The sequence below is a fragment of the Coregonus lavaretus genome (assembly GCF_964263955.1).
Source record: "Coregonus lavaretus genome assembly, chromosome: 24".
Taxonomy (NCBI): Eukaryota; Metazoa; Chordata; class Actinopteri; order Salmoniformes; family Salmonidae; genus Coregonus; species Coregonus lavaretus.
Window position 1 is genome coordinate 15,674,472 of NC_140011.1, and position 20,441 is coordinate 15,694,912.

The following is a 20,441-nucleotide window of genomic DNA, read 5'->3' on the forward strand; positions in this document are numbered from 1 at the left end:
TTTTGATTATTTTGACCATTTTAATTGAAAACAATCACAGTAAGGTACTTTTTTGTTACCCAGAAATGATTTGATATGACCTTTAACACTTATTTTGAAACACTGTCAGGGTGGAAATGTGTGTCCCAGTAGCAAAATAATTGATCATGATCTCTCCAGGGACAAACCCAAGTTTAAGCAGGATTAATTTGCAAGTTTTGAATACAGTGTTCCAGTGAACATTACAAAAAGGTCTGTCTGGACACAATATTCTTGGATGAGAATCTTCACTTTAGTGTTTCAACTCCCTCTTGTCTGCATGACATTCTACAGTTGTTATTATGAATTTAGCACCCATTTATAAACATGATATCAATCTATTACGTTATGTGCATGACTAGATTCTGCTAATTGAATTGGGGTTAGCTTTGCAATCATTGTGCAGATCAACCACCATATTTATTCTACCCATGTCTTATCCTTCCCCTACGCGACCCTAACCACCCCACCCCCCAAAAAACGGACTATTTCGGCGATCCCCTCATTCGGCTTCCGTGTGTCCTGGGAGGCGCATAATCCTCGACAAAAGGAAGGGGCTCCCTCTACTGGTGGCTTCAGCCACTTTCACATAGTGCTGTCAGACAGGCTGGCTACTAGAGGCCCAGGAGTTCACTGTCCCTGGCAAGCAGAGCTTCCTGGACATCTGGGGCCTGATCACTGGCATAGGCTATGAGGTCAGGCTGACTGGGGTGTCCAGTTCTGGGCTGGTCTCCCGCCCACTGACCACAGCGGCTGTGACTGGTACCACCCACAGAGGCGTCATGGCCATTGAAAATTAGGGGTCATGAGCACCCTTCCAATTTGATCAATTTGTAGGATAAAAGGTAAACAAGTTATAGATTATTTTATGCACAATTCATCCAAATACATTGAATTTGGCCATCAGTGCCCCCTCAAAAAACAAGGTGCTCTGGCCACACTACACACTGTAGGCTGAATTATGAGATACACACAAGTAACACAAGTAACTTGAAGAGATAGTTCACCCAAATTACAAAAGGACACATGGTTTTGCATTTGTGGCTCAAATCCCATTCAAGTCATGGGACCAATATTAGCATTTTTCGCCCATCATGTGTGACTTTGGTGAGCTTCACAATCAATTTTAGATACTTTCGGATTATTTGGACATGATGCGCGAAAAATGCTAATATCGGTCCCATGACTTGAATGGGATTTGTGCCACAAATGTTAAAACATTATCATTTGCAAACCGTGCCAGGAAAACTAAACCAAAGCATGGATTGCTGTTATACCTTGTCCATAGACTGCTTACAGGCTAAGGAAACCAGTATAGTATGTAATTTTGTAATTTGGGTGAACTATCTCTTTAGGATTCGGCTCTGTACAAACGTGCTTCTCCATCACAGTGAGGTGTCATTGGGACAGCTTGTGGGATCAGTCACCATTCAATTGAAGTGAAAACACAGGTGTACTTTACTTAGCCTACTGTTTTGATGCTGGTGACAATTAAGCCATTAGACTTAATTTACTTATTCAATGGGGCGCTCGATTCCCAACTTGTACTTTTACTGTAGGCCTATAACAAAAGAAAAGTAGCCTTTACACTGTAATCTTCTGAGAAAGGATGAGAAATGGATGGCGTAAATGCCTTGCTTTGGTGGAGAAGCCTCAACACACAACCCAACTACCTCCAACATTTCTCATCCTTTTCCAGAGTGATCTGAGTACTCTTAATCTCTTCTTCATCCTTTTGCCTGTTTGTCTGTTTGAAGCTTAATGGTTACAGTGAAGCAGTGGTGCTCAGCTTTTTCCTCTCTCCAAAATATGAAAATGTGTTTTCATATTTTAAACTGTGTTTTCCCTCAGATACATCATAATGTGACACTGAAACTTACGGTGTAAAGGATGCCGTTTTCAGTGGACACATCACTGTCATATCACTAAGAATTGTTTGACATAATCAAGCAATATCTAAGTTTCACCTGTAAATATTAGACTGATAAGGCATTAACAAAACCAGTCTTTGTTTCCAGTTGAAAACATCAGAGGATGGTTAGGATTTAGCTAGCAGATTGTAAAGGGCTAATGTGACGCTCGATTAGCATTACAGGTTAGGTACTGTTTGGTGTAGCCAGGCCCCAGGGTCCTGTCTGGAGCGTGAAGTCACAAGCTCTGCTTGTTGGCTACTGCATAGAAACCTAGTGGTGCCAAAAGCCCTGGTCTGCCCTAGAAAGCCTATGTAAATTACGATCACCAGAACAGCCCCCCAGAAATTTTTTGCAGGACGTTTTGGCCTCTAAAATGTGTTTATTATGATCAAGTTCGATCCCCACAGTGAATTATTTTAAAGATCGGTACAAATCCAGATATTTAATTAAATAGTGATCTATTCTGACTACTACATTTGTCGTCACACAGACCAATCACGGGCCGGCAGGCTTCGAGGAGGCTCCGGGTTGACACTCTCAGGCAGGATGAAAACGACTACATCGACCATGATCCTTTGTTAGTGACGACCACTTTCCTCATGATCCTTAGCGATTTTTTTGGAGCCATTCAGCCCAATTCAGCAATATGGCGCACTTCAAATTGAAACACTTCTGGCTTCATGCGCCATCGGGAGTTTTCCATAGAAATACGTTGATGACGTCAGCGCTATCACTATCAACTGGATTTAATGTCTATGGGCGTAGCACAGAACATTTTCAACCAACGTTAACTTGCCGATAAAATCTATTTTTATCTTATGTGGCTTGTTTTTCCATATGAAGTTGTACAATAGCCTATCTAAGGTACAGCAAGTGGATTTGGGAATGTCAATAGATTAAAAAAGATAGGATACACGAGATAGCCCTTCAGCTTTGGATAAATGCACCCTCCCTTGAAGACTTAAATCCCTTCCTAACCATGAGGATAATTTATTTTTGATAGATTCAGTTATAGGATTCAAATTAACGTCATTCACAGCCTTAAGATTTTTGGTGATCTTTACACCGAGGTAGGTTACAGCATCTTTTTCAGAGATGTTACAATCTGCTGGATTGACAGCTCCTTTCAGAACAAACATCTCACATTTGGAAAGATTTTAATACCAAACCTGAGATTTTGGAGAACTGCTTCACAATATCCAATGCTAATCTAGCTTGTGACACATTTTTCAAAAGAAGTGAGGTGTCATCTGCCAGTTGGGATATCTTGATCTCTCTGGCCTGGAATGTAATGCCTTCAAATTGACTTTGATAAACTAATGAGCATAAGGTTTGAGATATTCCTTTGTCGTATTTGAGATATTCCTTTGTCGTATTCCTTTGTAAATGTTCAACCTAGAGGATGTTCCATGACAGAGTTTGATACAGCTATTGCCACCATTATACAGAGTTCTAATAGCATCAATAAAACAAATTCCAAACTTCAAATGCTTAAGACAATCAAAGATACAATTGTGACTTACGGTATCAAATACTTTCTGAAAATCAAAAAATAAGATAACAGGGAAGTCATCCAATACTCAACCAAATCTAACACCAGGCTCAGATTATTAGATATATGGTTGACATTTCATGTCAATATATGATTGACATTTCTTTTTTGGTCATTTAGCAGACGCTCTTATCCAGAGCGATTTACAGGAGCAGTTAGGGTTAAGTGCCTTGCTCAAGGGCACATTGACAGATTTTTCACCTAGTCGGCTCGGGGATTAGAACCTGCGACCTTTCGGTTATTGGCACAACGCTCTTAACCACTAAGCTACCTGCCGCCACATTCATCAATCAGATCATTCAAACCCAACTTTAACCTTTTCACAAAGATTGAGGCTATAATTTTGTAGTCGTTATTGAGGAGTGTGATTGGACGCCAATTATCAATAATTAAGAGATCCTTGTGTGGTTTAGGTATAAGAGTAAAAAAAACTTGCTTCAGAGAGGCAGGTAGTTCTCCCTTCATTACAGCCTCCTTAAATGTTTCAAGTAAAAATTGTGTTATTTCTTCAGAGAAGGTTTTGTAAAATTCAGAGGTTAATCCATCCCTGGAGATTTGTTATTTTTTAATTGAGCAATCCCATATTGGATGTCCATAATGGATAAATCTTGACAACAAGACCGATTTTAATTCTTCACTAACCGAGTTAACATTCTCTATAGAATCAAGGAGATCCTTAGAGTCACTCAAACGTATCTAAGGAGTAAAGATTCTCATGAAACTTAGTGGTATAGTCTGATAACAACTCTCTATCCTCAGAGGTTACCCCATTAATCTTACATTTCCGAAGTGTGTTGAGTTTCCCTCCCCTCTTTTCCAAATTAAAAAAATTATCTACTGTTCTTTTCGCCTTTTTCAAGCCATTGTTTTCTGGACCTTATGAATAATAATAATAATATGCCATTTAGCAGACGCTTTTATCCAAAGCGACTTACAGTCATGCGTGCATACATTTTTGTGTATGGGTGGTCCCGGGGATCGAACCCACTACCTTGGCGTTACAAGCGCCGTGCTCTACCGGAAGGCTCCTCTAGCCTTTTCCTCATAAAATATATCTACTTGATTCTGTAAATCATTCAATTTATCTTTCTCATTAAGATCAAGATGCTCAATCTCTGTGATATCAGTAATTTTCTTAGAGAGCTCAGCTACCTCATCTCCTTCTTAAAGCAAGCCGATTCCCATAAGTAATACAGGCTGAGCGGATTTTAAATTTCAGCAGTTCCCAATATTTCCCATATTCTGCATTAGAGGTAGCTCAATTCCAGTAAAAATAAATTAGATTCTTAATCACATTTTTAAAATCATCATGCAATAACAATTAGTTATTCCATTTCCAATAACCACCAGAGTATTTCTTATCATCATTACTGCACATTCTTACAGTCAGCCATATGACTTTATGATCCGTCAGGACTGCAGCCAGTATTTTTTACCTCTACAGTGTTGGGCTCAAGACCAGAGGTTATCAGCCACAAGTCAATTCTTGATTGTAGTGAACGATCTCTATTACTCCATGTGTACTGTTTCTCTCCAGGGTTTTTAACTCTCCATATGTCAATTAAGTCCAGGCTTTGCCAGAAATTCACCAATTTGTTCACACCAATGTTAGGCCTGTGGGGCAATCTATCAGTGTCATTATAATAAACCATATTCAAACTATAAATTTGATTGGATGGATATTTTCTCAGAAGACTTTTAAGAATTTCCTCAATTTCCTTTAGAAGTAAGTCATTTGGAGGACTAGAACAGTATCCATATGCATTACACAACACAAATAATCTGTCCATGTGGTTGATGACCTCTACTAGCCAATGTCTATTGGTGTCCATTTGAGTAAACAAAAATGTTCCTTTGAAATTGTGTGCTAAAATTGCAACCCCAGCTGAATGATTAGTCCCGTGGGCCAAGAACATGTCACTGCCCCACTGATTTTTCCAAAAATTATAGTCCTCTTTGCATGAATGTGTTTCTTGAACGAATACAAGATCTGCGTTGCAGTCCTTACAAAACAGGTTTTGTATCCCCCTGGCATTGATTGACATAAACTTCAAGTCCATATATACAAAATAGAAAGGAAAATCCTATGCAATCTCAACTCTACCCTCTCTATAAAAAGGTGCTTCATAAATGTATTAACAGAAGTCTTAACTTGTAAACCATAACACCACAATTCAAAACTAGAATGCTCTGTTTGTTGTGGGGGAAGGGACTACCTTGTAAGACTACCAGCGGAGCAAATCACCCCGGTCAAATTTATTTTCTGTCTGCGAAAAAGGCTCAGATTCCCCTGTAGTATCCACCCTTTCCTTGATTTCGGGCCTGTTGGACGAGAGGCCACAACTTTGCCTTTGCTGCCTTGTCTGCTGCAGTCAGGTCCTCACTGAATCTAATTTCTCTCCTTCAGAAAGGCGCTTTCCTTTGCTTTCTTCTAAACTGCATCTCTCACTGTGCGGAAAGCGAACTGGATGAGGATCGAGCGGCTGTTGATGGCATCTTGCTTCTTCCCAATACGATGAGCGACATCCACAGCCATGTCCATATATCCATCGGGGAAGTCCTCGGCCACACGGTTACAGATGTCACTTACTTTGCGCTTCACATTCTCACCCTGGTCCTCAGGGACACCGTAAAGTTGTAGCACTTTTTTTCAAATTTTGCCTAAAATGACATACCGAAATCTAACTGCCTGTAGCTCAGGACCTGAAGCAAGGATATGCATATTCTTGATACCATTTGAAAGGAAACACTGAAGTTTGTGGAAATGTGAAATGAATGTAGGAGAATATAACACATTAGATCTGGTAAAAGATAATACAAACAAACAAACATGCATTTTCTATTATTATTATTATTTATTCCATCATCTTTGAAATGCAAGAGAAAGGCCACAATATAATATTACAGTTTTGGCTAAATTTAGATTTTGGCCACTAGATGGCAGCAGTGTGTGTGCAAAGTTTCAGATTGATCCAGTGAAGCATTGCAATACTGGACTATTTTGTATCAAGTCTGCCCAAATGTGCCGAATTGGTCAATTGATACATTTTCAAGTACATAACTATAGAGAATGTACAAAAATGATATGGTAATACAAAATGTAAGTTTACACACTCCCAGGAATGTCATACATGCTGGATCATTAGCTTATACACTAACTTTCACACATCTAGATGGCCGGGCGGGGTGGGTGAGGAGCCAGAGACAGTAGAGGTTCAAACTGTAGAACCCAGTTCCTACATTTGAATATAAAAATGGATTTTATCAAACAAAACTATGCTACATTTTATCTCTGGGACCCTTACGATTACATATCAGAGCAAGATTACTGAATGTAAGTACATTATTTACCTTCAGAGGTGAATGTATCAAACCAGTTGCCGTGATAAGTTTTTGTTGTTGTTGTGCACTCTCCTCAAACAATAGCATGATATTTTTTCACTGTAATAGCTACTGTAAATTGGACAGTGCAGTTAGATTAACAAGAATGTAAGCTTTCTGCCCATATAAGACATGTCTATGTCCTGGAAAGTTTTCTGTTACATACAACAGTCATACAAATCACATTAGCGCATGTTAGCTCAACCGTCCCGTTTAGAGGTTAAGGTTACTCGGAGCAAGATAAATTCCCCTCTCCACTCGCCGCCATCTTCTTCGCCCCCCCCCAGAAAACTTTATAAATGTTTTGCTCCATGAAGTAATCCAAGAATGTGTACGCCGTCATCTTGCCTATTTCAAATCTTCTCTCATTGATCGAGACAGGTGAGTATCATCATGACATGCGGCACTTTGGGGTATGACACCCACCTGTCTTTTCTAAATTCAAACGAACCCCATGCAACTAGACATGGACTTTTAGAAGACATTGGTTGTTTTCCAAGTCAGAAATTGAGGAAGTATCTACAAGTTAAGGTTGGTTGAAAATTCTCTGTGCTACGCCAAACAGTACCTATCTCATAATGCCTGTCCACCAGCTTAAACAGAGTAATGGTCTGACTAGGCAATATTTGTTATAGCTAGTTAGGCCTATGGACCAGGAAAACACAGACAAATCAACATGGCATTTTCAGCATGAAATGTCAGTTGACGTAACCATTAATTTGTTACAGTGGGCCTGTAAGTGGATGTCAACTTGCTAACGGACTTCAATAAATGTCTCCACAACCATGAGCGTATATATTTCACCTTGACTGTGACCGCACGCGCTAAAGATTTGAATGCATGGCAGAGTGATGGCAAGTTCATGAGAATGTAACTAACAACTGGTATGTCTACTCATCTTTTTCGTCTGATCACCGAAAGGATGCCTTCCTCAATTTTGCTTTCTAGTAATTGGGTGAATGTTTCTCGACAAATGCGACGAATTGAAGCGTTTTCCGTTTCAAACCAGAGGCTGAGCCAGAAGTGGAGCACATGTTCATCTCGGACATCACGTCAGACAGTTTACGCCTGGCCTGGACTGCGGATGAAGAAATGTTTGATAGATTTGTGATCAAAATTAGGGACTCCACAAAGTTTGTGCATCCACAATAATTAATTGTCCTCGGTGATGAGCGAACCAAAAATTTAACAGGACTCACTAGCGGCACCGAGTACGAAATCGAGCTGTACGGTGTCACATTGGAACGGAGCTCCCAACCAATTACCGGTGTTGCTCGACCAGGTATTTTAATAGAGGACCTATTTTCTGACAGTGGGATCTATCAGTGAGTGCCAAAGCACAATGTGGTCTACATCTCACACAACTTTTAACTGTCTGGTTTCTCTGGAAACGGGTGTCTACAAGAAACAATAGGCTACTGTTCTTTGTTTGACTGGGTTTTCTAATACTATATTTTGTTTTGACTGGTTTTATTTTTTCAAGAGGTATGCCTTCAGGGAAATGTCTTAATTGCCACTGATCATTCTTTGATGTGCTAATAGTCCTAGGCATGTGAGCATACTTCAGGGTTCAAGGGCCTACCAATTGGTTTTGCATGTCTCTTTTTCCCCATTTGACATTATTTTCAGGAATATGGAGACACCATCTTTTTGCATTCGATTTGTGGTGCTTCTTATGCTTGGCTTTAAATGCTGATCAAATTCCATGTGTTTTGATGCCCATTATAGATTCATTTTCATAGCCTATACATTTTACTGACCACTGAACTGGTTAAAGAGTTAAAGACACAAACATATTAGCTTTTTTGCAGCATGTTTGACAAAAGTTTCATGTGTTGGTATTCATGCATTGAAATGTACTCCTTAAATGTACTCCCCTTGATAGCCTATAATAGGGATGTATGATATGCACCACTGTTGATCTGTAGATTGTGGGATGCAGCGCATGTTTCAAGCCTACTCTGGCTGGGGTGATTGTGGTGGGCCTTTGTATGTTTTCAGCAACTGTGTTTTCTCACTGGAATTTCGTGTGAGAAATCATTTTTGCAAAGTTATCATTTTTGCAAAGTCTTTGAGTACATTTGTGTGCTTTTCTGATTTCTCAATGTGCATATTGACACACCATAGGCAATAGGACTTTTGCGTCAAATAAACTGACCTCAGTAGAATTGATTCCTGATCAAAAACCAAACACAAACAGATCAATCTAACTTTTGTTGTTTTTGTGCTGGCCTTTTCAACCCTGACCCCTTCAACCCTGACCCCATCACTGTGCCAGGCCTGGGTGCTCCAAGGGGCATTCGCTTCTCTGAGGTGACCGAGTCCTCGGCCATAGTCCACTGGACCATGCCTCATGACAGAGTGGACAGCTACCGCATCATCTATGTGCCTCTCCAAGGAGGTGAGTGAACAGGCTTTAATAGTGACAGTTAAGTCTACCCATTATAGTAAGGATATTGGACTGCATTTATATAGTACTTTAGGCCTCAAAAGGGCTTAATGTTGGATGATTTAGGAGGAATTTTCTCTCCTCACACAATTTTCTAATTGGATAAAGCACTCCCTCTAATGGAACATAGAGTAATCACAAGGTTTCTTCACACAACCACAGTAGTCTCTCCAACTGCTACCAACAGAGGGAAAGGAAATGATTTCCTTGAAGTGGATTTAACAATACAATTGAACACAAATTAAATCTGTTCATGAAAATGTATTGACTCTTGAGTAGAATAATGTAATGCGACAAACATACAATATTTTCTCTCATCAACAGGTAGCCCAATGACAGTGCTTGTGGATGGGACTGAGACCCAGGCCTTGCTGCCTAACATGTTGCCAGGGGTGACCTACCAGGTGAACATATTCGCTATGAAGGGCCTGGAGGAGAGTGACCCAGGGACAGACACCATCACCACAGGTGTGTGCGACTTCTGTTTAGCCTTCATTTACATCACTCTGAATTGACCTTTTACTAAATACATTAAATTACATAATACATTTACATTAGTCACAGTGCTATGAGGAGAATAGACAAGTGTCTGGTCATATACATACACACATAAACAGGTCCCCTGTAGCTCAGTTGGTAGAGCATGGCGCTTACAACGCCAGGGTTGTGGGTTCATTTCCCATGGGGGGCCAGTATGAAAAATGTATGCACTCACTAATGGATAAGAGCATCTGCTAAATGACTAAAATGTCATACATAGACATTATGAGCGTTTCATAAATAATTAGCTTTCATACATTCACACTCAGTAGCACATATAGTACTTCTCTACTTGTCCCAACCAGTCAATTATTCAAGGAATAAGTATGACATCATTGTATAGGGGCAGTCGTAGTGCTGTTGCGGTGACCATATTACCGCCACACCCGCAGTCATGAGTCATGACTGCAGTAAAATTCCACGTGACCATTGCGTCACGATAATCTCCTTTTATGCACTCTGGACATGCTTTGGTATTGAGTACCCAATTTGCTAACGACCATCAGGTCCTTATCACCTGGCACTTGGGGCTATATTGTCCCTCTAACCACTCTGGCCTCAATGCAAATGCATACGCAAATCACATCAAACACATATCATCAAAACAGTAGCCCTAAAGTACTTTTAAAACTCACCTCACTGTGATGATCAATTTTAAGAAAGAAGTTCAACAGCAGGTTGAAACAGTGTAAAACATGGTTGTTGTGGATGTTGTTTCAAAGCCTAACACAACGAAATGGACAGTGCTTTCTAAGGTGATGATTAATTCAAAACACCCATATGCATAGATTTATGAGCCCAAGCCAGATTTCTTTTTACTGAATTAAAATGAGGATTGTGCCATTATGCCATACATAGCCTACCGTATATTACGCATGGCAGAAAAACATAAAACAAAACTGATTTAAGATATCTTTGGTACATAATTGGTCTAGCCTATACTCCAAAATTAAAGAAATTCGAGTAATCGCCTTTGAGTGTGGACTGTATTATTATGCATACTGTATGGACTGGTTACCTTATGCTAAGCTCCAAAATGTATATCCATGAGGAGAGTATGTTTAGCCCTAGGCGATGCTGTTGGTTCATTGATTGTGCAGGGCGGTTTACAGTTAGCCTACAATTAGTGAATTTGTATTTGATATTGAATAGGGCATTTTTTTATATTTTCATAATTCATTAGGTGACACAATAGCGTTACATATAGGCCTACAGAATATCTCACCACCATGCGTTTCCATCTCCTCCTCTCTCTCCTTTACTACTTTCTCGAGCACGCAGATGGGCTGTCAACACTTTACTGAAATATGTTTTGTTGAGAAAACGTGTTACTATCGATGTTGCCGAACAGATTTGGTTTCCCAAATTAAGCACGGGGTAGCTGCAGCAACAAGGCTGGAGAGCCATGCATGGCATACAGAGTTGAGCGGAATATCACCTGTCGGGTCAGCGAGAGCATGCTCCGCCATAAAACCGAAGTAGACAAAACGGACCAGTGGGAAAGCGCGCAGCCTTCATTCGCTATTCGAGTGCATACAGATTACATGTCTTTTTCCCCTGCCCCCTGTTCCTGTCCATTTGATAAAGGGCCATTCTAAATCGAAACAAATTTAACATAGGCTATTAGTAAAGACGAGATTAAATTGAGAATAGTCTGAGGGGTGAAAATATGATCACTTGATGAGAGAACAGCTGTGCAGCCTGTGGCAAGGAACAGAGCACAAGCTTTTTTTGCTACGTTCTCAAATCATCAAATCAATCAAATTTTATTGGCCTATAGTCGCACCATGTAGCCCATATATGTTTTGATTTCTAAGACATTCTAAGGTTTGTATCATTCACAACTAAAGTTGCCAAATAACTATAAATCTAGCATATAGGACCTGTTTCAAATTATCACTTTTATGTTCAACATAGCCACTTCATATGCGCAGTCGCTCCATAATGGGAAAAATATAAATTATATTATTTTTACTATAAAATAATATAAAATAAAATAATGGCACAGGACTTATAAGCATACCGTATCTTGTCAGCTAAATGAACACGCATACATCCTATGACATGGAACATAGCCAGATACTGTACATATAAAATAAAATAAAATGAAATTGTATTTGTCACATGCACTGAATACAACAGGTGTAGACCTTACAGTGAAATGCTTACTTACAAGTCCTTAACCAACAACGCAGTTTTAAGAAAGAATACCCCCCAAAAATCACACAAACAAATACAATATAAAATAATAGGAAATAAAAGTAACAAATCATTAAAGAGCAGCAGTAAAAATAACAATAGCGAGGCTATATACAGGGGATACTGGTACCAAGTCAATGTGCAGGGGCACCGGTTAGTCGAGGTAATTGAGGTAATATGTACATGTAGGTAGAGTTATTAAAGTGACTACAGCAGCGTAAAAGAGGGGGGAGGGGCAATGCAAATAGTCTGGGTCGCCATTTGATTAGATATTCAGGAGTCTTATGGCTTGGGGGTAGAAGCTGTTTAGAAGCCTCTTGGACCTAGACCTGGCGCTCCGGTACCGCTTGCCGTGCGGTAGCAGAGAGAACAGTCTATGTCTAGGGTGGCTGGATTCTTTGACAATTTTTAGGGCCTTCCTCTGACACCGCCTTGTATAGAGGTCCTGGATGGCAGGAAGCTTGGCCCCAGTTGCCATACCAGGCAGTGACGCAACTAGTCAGGATGCTCTCGATGGTGCAGCTGTAGAACCTTTTGAGGATCTGAGGACCCATGCCAAATCTTTTTAGTCTCCTTAGGGGGAATAGGTTTTGTCGTGCACGACTGTCTTGGTGTGCTTGGACCATGTTAGTTTGTTGGTGATGTGGACACCAAGGAACTTGAAGCTCTCAACCTGCTCCACTACAGCCCCGTCGATGAGAATAGGGGCGTGCTCGGTCCTCTTCTTTTTCCTGTTGTCCACAATCATCTCCTTTGTCTCGATCACGTTGAGGGAGAGGTTGTTGTCCTGGCACCACAATGCCAGGTCTCTGACCTCCTCTCTATAGGCTGTCTCATCGTTGTTGTCGGTGATCAGGCCTACCACTGTTGTGTCATCGGCAAACTTAATGATGGTGTTGGAGTCGTGCCTGGCCATGCAGTCATGAGTGAACAGGGAGTACAGGAGGGGACTGAGCACACACCCCTGAGGGTCCCCTGTGTTGAGGATCAGCGTGGCGGATGTGTTGTTACCTACCCTTACCACCTGGGGGCGGCCCGTCAGGAAGTCTAGGATCCAGTTGCAGACGGAGGTGTTTAGTCCCAGGGTCCGTAGCTTAGTGATGAGCTTTGAGGGCACTATGGTGTTGACCGCTGAGCTATAGTCAATGAATAGCATTCTCACATAGGTGTTCCTTTTGTCCAGGTGTGAAAGGGCAGTGTGGAGCGCAATAGAGATTGCATCATCTGTGGATCTGTTGGGGCGGTATGCAAATTGGAGTGGGTCTAGGGTTTCTGGGATAATGGTGTTAATGTGAGCCATGACCAGCCTTTCAAAGCACTTCATGGCTACAGACGTGAGTGCTACGGGTCGGTAGTTATTTAGGCAGGTTACCTTAGTGTTCTTGGGCACAGGGACTATGGTGGTCTGCTTGAAACATGTTGGTATTACAGACTCAGACAGGGAGAGGTTGAAAATGTCAGTGAAGACACTTGCCAGTTGGTCAGCGCATGCTCGGAGTACACGTCCTGGTAATCCGTCTGGCCCTGCGGCCTTGTGAATGTTGACCTGTTTAAAGGTCTTACTCACATCGGCTACGGAGAGCGTGATCACACAGTCGTCCGGAACAGCTGATGCTCTCCTGCATGTTTCAGTGTTACTTGCCTCAAAGCGAGCATAGAAGTGATTAGCTCATCTGGTAGGCTCATGTCACTGGGCAACGGTTGTGCTTCCCTTTGTAGTCTGTAATAGTTTGCAAGCCCTGCCACATCTGACGAGCGTTGGAGCCGGTGTAGTACGATTCGATCTTAGTCCTGTATTGACGCTTTGCCTGTTTGATGGTTCATCGGAGGGCATAGCGGGATTTCTTATAAGCTTCCGGGTTAGAGTCCCGCTCCTTGAAAGTGGCAGCTCTACCCTTTAGCTCACTGCGGATGTTGCCTGTAATCCATGGCTTCTGGTTGGGGTATGTACGTACAGTCACTGTGGAGACGACGTCATCGATGCACTTATTGATGAAGCCAGTGACTGATGTGGTGTACTCCTCAAAGCCATCAGAAGAATCCCGGAACATATTCCAGTCTGTGCTAGCAAAACAGTCCTGTAGCTTAGCATCTGCTTCATCTGACCACTTTTTTTTATTGACCGAGTCACTGGTGCTCCCTGCTTTAGTTTTTGCTTGTAAGCAGGAATCAGGAGGATAGAATTATGGTCAGATTTGCCAAATGGAGGGCGAGGGAGAGCTTTGAACACGTCTCTGTGTGTGGAATAAAGGTGGTCTAGAGTTTTTTTTCCCTCATTTAACATGCTGGTAGAAATGAGGTAAAATGGATTTAAGTTTACCTGCATTAAAGTCCCCGGCCACTAGGAGTGCCGCCTCTGGATGAGTGTTTTCCTGTTTTCTTATGTCTGTATACAGTTCATTGAATGCGGTCTTAGTGCCAGCATCGGTTTGTGGTGGTAAATAGATAGCTACGAAGAATATAGATGAAAACTCTCTTGGTAGATAGTGTGGTCTACAGCTTATCATGAGATACTCTACCTCAGGCGAACAAAACCTTGAGACTTCCTTAGATATCGTGGACCAGCTGTTGTTTACAAATATACATAGACCGCCACCCCTTGTCTTACCAGAGGCTGCTGTTCTATCCTGCCGATACACTGCATAACCCGCCAGCTCTATGTTATTCATGTCTTCGTTTAGCCACGACTCGGTGAAACAGAAGATATTACAGTTTTTTATGTTCTGTTGGTAGGATATACGTGCTTGTAGTTCGTCCACTTTATTATCAAGCGATTGTAAATTGGCAAATAGTATCGATGGCAGAGGCTGATTAGCCACTCGTCGCCGGCTCCTTACCAGACGCCCCGATCTCCTTCAGCAATATCTCTATTTCTTTCTACTGCTAATGAATGGGATAAGGGCCCTGTCGGGTGTCTGGAGCAAATCCCTCTCGTCCGACTCATTAAAGAAAAAGTATTTGTCCAGTTCAAGGTGAGTAATCGCTGTTCTGATGTCCAGAAGCTCTTTTCGGTCATAAGAGACGGTAGCAGCAACATTATGTACCAAATAAGTTACAAACAATGTGAAAAAACACACAAAATAGCACGGTTGATTAAGAGTCCATAAAACATAGACCTACAAAACAAAAGCCTTTTCATATTATTTTCTTCTGAAATACATTTTCTTCATATCATAATGTTTTTTTTTAGACCTGACTAAATTAAATAATGGTTTTATTGTGATGGTGTAGCCTACATTGAAGGCACGCATCAGCGGCTTGTATGGGTGGAGGCCTGTAGATGCTAAACATATTATGTTAACTAAGGTTACATTAGCGCGAGACCAGCAGTCGTTTGCATGACAAGAACCTGCTGACAAAATGTAATGACCGCCACAGCCCTAGGCAGTCGCAAGTCACAATATTGTCAGTACACATGTTTGTTTGCTGAAGTTGTTGTGGCTGCAGGCCTTTGTGTGTAACAAGCCTGTGTGTTTTCCTCCCCCTTAGCTCTGGACAGGCCTCAGGGTCTTTCTGCTGTCAACGTCACTGACACAACCGCCCAGCTGCTATGGCAACCCACTCGGGCCACTGTCGATGGCTACGTCATCACCTACAGTGCAGATTCAGGTGTGTGTGTTTCGCAAGAGTCCCAAGGCACAGATTGCCAGGAGCTGACTTGTATTTGTGTACATGATGCATTTATCATTAGCCAAAGAGACACAGCACAACAGGAGTGTTGGTAGTGGTAACATTGTTCTCTGTCCTCTGTCCTCTGTTGTCTGCAGTGTCCCCAGTGATGGAGCATGTTTCTGGGAACACAGTGGAGTTTGAGATGGGCTCTCTGGTCCCTGCCACCCACTACACAGTTGGGGTATACGCCATGAGGGAGGCACAGAAGAGTGGCACCACCACCACCGAATTCACCACAGGTAGCGCTCCAATTAGATGTTTTATATAGGAGCATTGGGTCTGATTTTCAATGAAAAATCTAACTCTGTGTGTAGTATTTTATTGTTCACACATTTTATTCTGTGCAGTATTGTATTGTCCATAAATTCAATAATAAAGGGAAAATCCACTCAAACACAATCTTTTGGCATTTTGCATCATTATGATGATGTGGCCGGTGACATTTTGCTTCTTGAAAGTAAAATATCTTAAAAACTTGACTGCTCACATGCAAAACATGTTGCTACTGTATCAACAGTGGTCTAACTAAAAAAATTCCCAAAAGATCGCTTTTGAGGGGATTTTCCCTTTTACATGGGTTACATATCATATGTAACACATGTATAATATAGTGTTGTGTATATGATCCTTCCACCTCCCTTTTTTATCTGTAGATGTGGATTCTCCTCGTGACCTGGTGGCCAGTAATGTCCAGACAGACAGTGCCACTCTCACTTGGAAGCCCCCGCGTGCCGCCATCACCGGATACGTCCTCACCTTCACCTCATCTGACAGCACAGTCCGGGTACGTAGGTCTTTTAAATGAGTCAGCACACACTGGCTTCAATTCAATCAATCACTCGTGGCTATTTTACAGGTACATTTTCCAAAGTGGTTTACATTATGAATAAAGATTGAATTGATTTGAATACAGGAAGTGGTCCTGAGCCCTACATCCACATCATACAGCATGACTCAGCTGAGTGGCACTACCGAGTACAACGTCAGGCTACAGGCCATCGCTGGAGCCCAGCGGAGCCACCACGCCACCACCGTCTTCACCACCAGTAAGTAGACTGCTACACAACATTTTCTTCTCCTCACAGCTTTACATTGGGCAGATGTCAAATGATATCCTATTTCCTATGTAGTGCACTGTTTTTGACAAGAGTGAGTGTGTACACGTGTCTGCCTGTGCGTGTAGCCGGAGTGTTGTACAGATACCCTAAGGACTGCTCGCAGGCTCTGCTGAATGGAGACACTACCTCTGGCATCTACACCATCTACCTGGGAGGAGACGAGAGCCAGCCCATCCAGGTCTACTGTGACATGACCACTGATGGAGGCGGATGGATGGTGAGGAACACACACACACACACGCACACACACACAGGTCTAAACACCAGGTTTGATTGGATTTACCTTTACATGTTTGTGAAAGCCAAAGAGACCAGGGCTTGCATGACAGGTTCTGTGAACTCTCTTTTACAGGTGTTCCTGAGGCGCCAGAGTGGAAAGCTGGAGTTCTTTAGGAACTGGAAGAATTACACTGGTGGCTTTGGGGATATTAATGCTGAATTCTGGTTTGGTGAGTCCACATCTCTCCACCCCTCCTTATGTTTATCTTTTTATTCAGTATTTGTGGCACATGCGGGAATCAAACCACAATCCTGGTGTTGCATCACCATGCTCCAACCAATTGAGCCATCTAATCAAATCAAATCCAATTTTTTTGGTCGCATACACATATTTAGAAGATGTTATTACAATTGTAACAAAATGCTTGTGTTCCTAACTCCAGCAGTGCAGTAATATCTAACAATACACAGATCTAAAAGTAAAATAATGGAATTAAGAAATATATTAATATTAGGACGAGCAATATCATAGTCCGGAGTATATGTATATATATATATATATATATATATATATATATATATATATATATATATATATATATATATATATATATATATATATGTGATGGGATGTATAGACATTATAGACATTATGGACAGTATGTGGATAGAATATTTAGTATATCTGTAGAATACGTAGAATAGTGTATATATACAGCAATAGTTTAATAGGATGGCATTGACTAGAATACAGTATATACACATGAAATAAGTAAAACAGTATGTAAACATTATTAAAGTGACCAGTGTTCCATTATTAAAATGACCAGTGATTCCATGTCTATGTACATAGGGCAGCAGCCTCTAATGTGCAGGGTTGAGTAACCGGGTGTAGCCGGCTAGTGACAGTGACTAAGTTCAGGGCAGGGTACTGGACGGAGGCCGGCTAGTGAGTGCTATTTAACAATCTGATGGCCTTGAGATAGAAGCTGTTTTTCAGTCTCTCGGTCCCAGCTTTGCTGCACCTGTACTGACCTCGCCTTCCGGATGATAGCGGGTGAACAGGCCGTGGCTCGGGTGATTGAGGTTCTTGATGATCTTTTTGGCCTTCCTGTGACATCAGGTGCTGTAGGTGTCCTGGAGGGCAGGCAGTGTGCCCCCGGTGATGCGTTGGGCAGACCGCACCACCCTCTGGAGAGCCCTGCGTTTGCGGGCAGTGCAGTTGCCATACCAGGCAGTGATACAGCCAGACAGGATGCTCTCAATGGTGCATCTGTAAAAGTTTGTGAGGGTTTTAGGGGCCAAGCCAATTTCTTCAGCCTCCTGAGGTTGAAGAGGCTCTGTTGCACCTTCTTCACCACACTGTCTGTGTGGGTGGAACATTTCAGATCGTCAGTGATGTGTAAGCCAAGGAACTTCTCCACTGCAGCCCCGTCAATGTGGATGGGGTTGTGCTCCCTCTGCTGTCTCCTGAAGTCCACGATCAGCTCCTTCATTTTGTTGTCATTGAGGGAGAGGTTATTTTTCTGGCACCACTCCGCCAGGGCCCTCACCTCCTCCCTGTTGGCTGTCTCGTCGTTGTTGGTAATCAGGCCTATTACTGTTGTGTCGTCTGCAAACTTGATGATTGAGTTGGAGGCGTGCGTGGCCATGCAGTCATGGGTGAACAGGGAGTACAGGAAGCGGCTGAGCACGCACCCTTATGGGGCCCCTGTGTTGAGAATCAGCGTAGTGGAGGTGTTGTTTCCTACCTTCACTACCTGGGGGCGGCCCGTCAGGAGGTCCAGGACCCAGTTGCACAGGGTGGGGTTCAGACCCAGGGCCCCAACCCAGGAACCACGGAATGGCACTGTGATGTCCTTTCCTGTTGTTTCAGGTCTGGCCAACCTCCACAAGATGACAACAGCAGGCCAGTACGAGCTGCGTGTGGACCTGAGGGACAACGGGGAGTCGGCCTATGCTCAGTATGACAAGTTCACCATCGCAGAACCCCGCAGCCGCTACAAGATGCACATAGGAGGGTTCAGCGGCACAGCAGGTAAGGACAATGATGATAATAGCTTTGTTTACTAGTGATCCTGCATAGAACATCAAATCAAATCTGGATTTCATTCAACTCCATTTAAATATCCCAATACACTTTACAGTAAACTGTATAACTCTGATTGACCTATTCACATTTCTTCACACCAGTCACTGTGTGCCACTTGTTTCCTAGGTGACTCTATGACTTATCATCAGGGCCGGCCCTTCTCCACGTATGACAATGACAATGACATCGCCGTCACCAACTGTGCCCTGTCCTATAAGGGTGCCTTCTGGTACAAGAACTGCCATCGTGTCAACCTTATGGGGAGATATGGTGACGATAGTCACAGCAAGGTACGGATGTGTGACCTACAAAGTATTGGCCGTCTTTCTCCTTCACAAAATCAACGTGTGTGTGTGTGTGTGTGTGTGTGTAAAAAATGTATCCTTTTTTCAGGGTATCAACTGGTTCCATTGGAAGGGACACGAGCATTCAATACAGTTCGCCGAAATGAAGATTAGACCCGTCAACTTCAGAAACGTTGAAAGTCGAAGGAAAAGATCATAGACTTTATACTGCCCCCCCAGCTCTCTCTCCCCCCCCCCCCCCCTTGACCCTCCTCTGACCCTCAATCTTCAGTTCACCAAGCCGCACATCAAGCAAGGACAATCATGTAACTGAATGTGTTTTTATCCAACTAGCTGTCAATATTGGGATGGATACGTTAAACCAAAGACGGCACAATCTGATTGGCGGGAGAAAAAACATTTGTTTGGTGGAGGGTTTAGAATGGACTGAATTGGCACTTTTGTGTGTTTGATTTATTTTATTGTTTGTGTTCATTGGAAAATTGACAAGCAAAACATGTCTCCTTATAGGTCCAAAGATATTTCAATATGCTAATTAGGAATAAGGCAGATTGATTATGAAATGTGAAACAATGAAAGGGTCAAAAGAGACCTATTCCAACTTTGACTCTTGCTCCTACGTTCTAATCTTCCACACTGTCACGTTCTCTCTCTCTCTCTGGCAGTTGATTGAAAAACTGTCTGAGCATTTAAAACCCGTTGTACATTACTGTAGACAGCACTGTTGAACTTTTCAACAAGCAACATTTCAGAGTCACGTGGTAATAATAACGTGGCTTGATGCCACATCCCTCAGTCTCCCCAAGGAGGGAGAAAATACATCTATTGAGGTTAACAAAGTTTCCCTCGATTCATACAGTAAATCCTTCTACAGACTTGAGGGCAGGACCGACTAAATTAGGCATCATTTGTTTCATGTTGAGTGATTGATATTTAGAATTACATTTTCTATTATTCCCAACCGATTTGAATTTATTAACACT

General features: G+C 42.1%; 1 protein-coding gene across 1 annotated transcript in view; it reads left to right on the forward strand.

Moving 5' to 3' along the window:
- LOC311100052 (tenascin-like) overlaps positions 1–19,693 on the forward strand; it is a 65,449-nt gene extending 45,756 nt beyond the window's left edge. Inside the window, exons 11-21 of the mRNA XM_084140795.1 lie at positions 9,143–9,265; positions 9,638–9,781; positions 15,542–15,661; positions 15,820–15,963; positions 16,378–16,508; positions 16,638–16,770; positions 16,908–17,059; positions 17,195–17,291; positions 18,938–19,099; positions 19,280–19,443; positions 19,547–19,693. Of these exons, the coding sequence (XP_083996921.1) occupies positions 9,143–9,265; positions 9,638–9,781; positions 15,542–15,661; positions 15,820–15,963; positions 16,378–16,508; positions 16,638–16,770; positions 16,908–17,059; positions 17,195–17,291; positions 18,938–19,099; positions 19,280–19,443; positions 19,547–19,657 (1,481 nt within the window). The 3' untranslated portion in view covers positions 19,658–19,693. The remainder of the gene's footprint in view (positions 1–9,142; positions 9,266–9,637; positions 9,782–15,541; positions 15,662–15,819; positions 15,964–16,377; positions 16,509–16,637; positions 16,771–16,907; positions 17,060–17,194; positions 17,292–18,937; positions 19,100–19,279; positions 19,444–19,546) is intronic.
- The last annotated feature ends 748 nt before the right edge of the window (positions 19,694–20,441 follow it).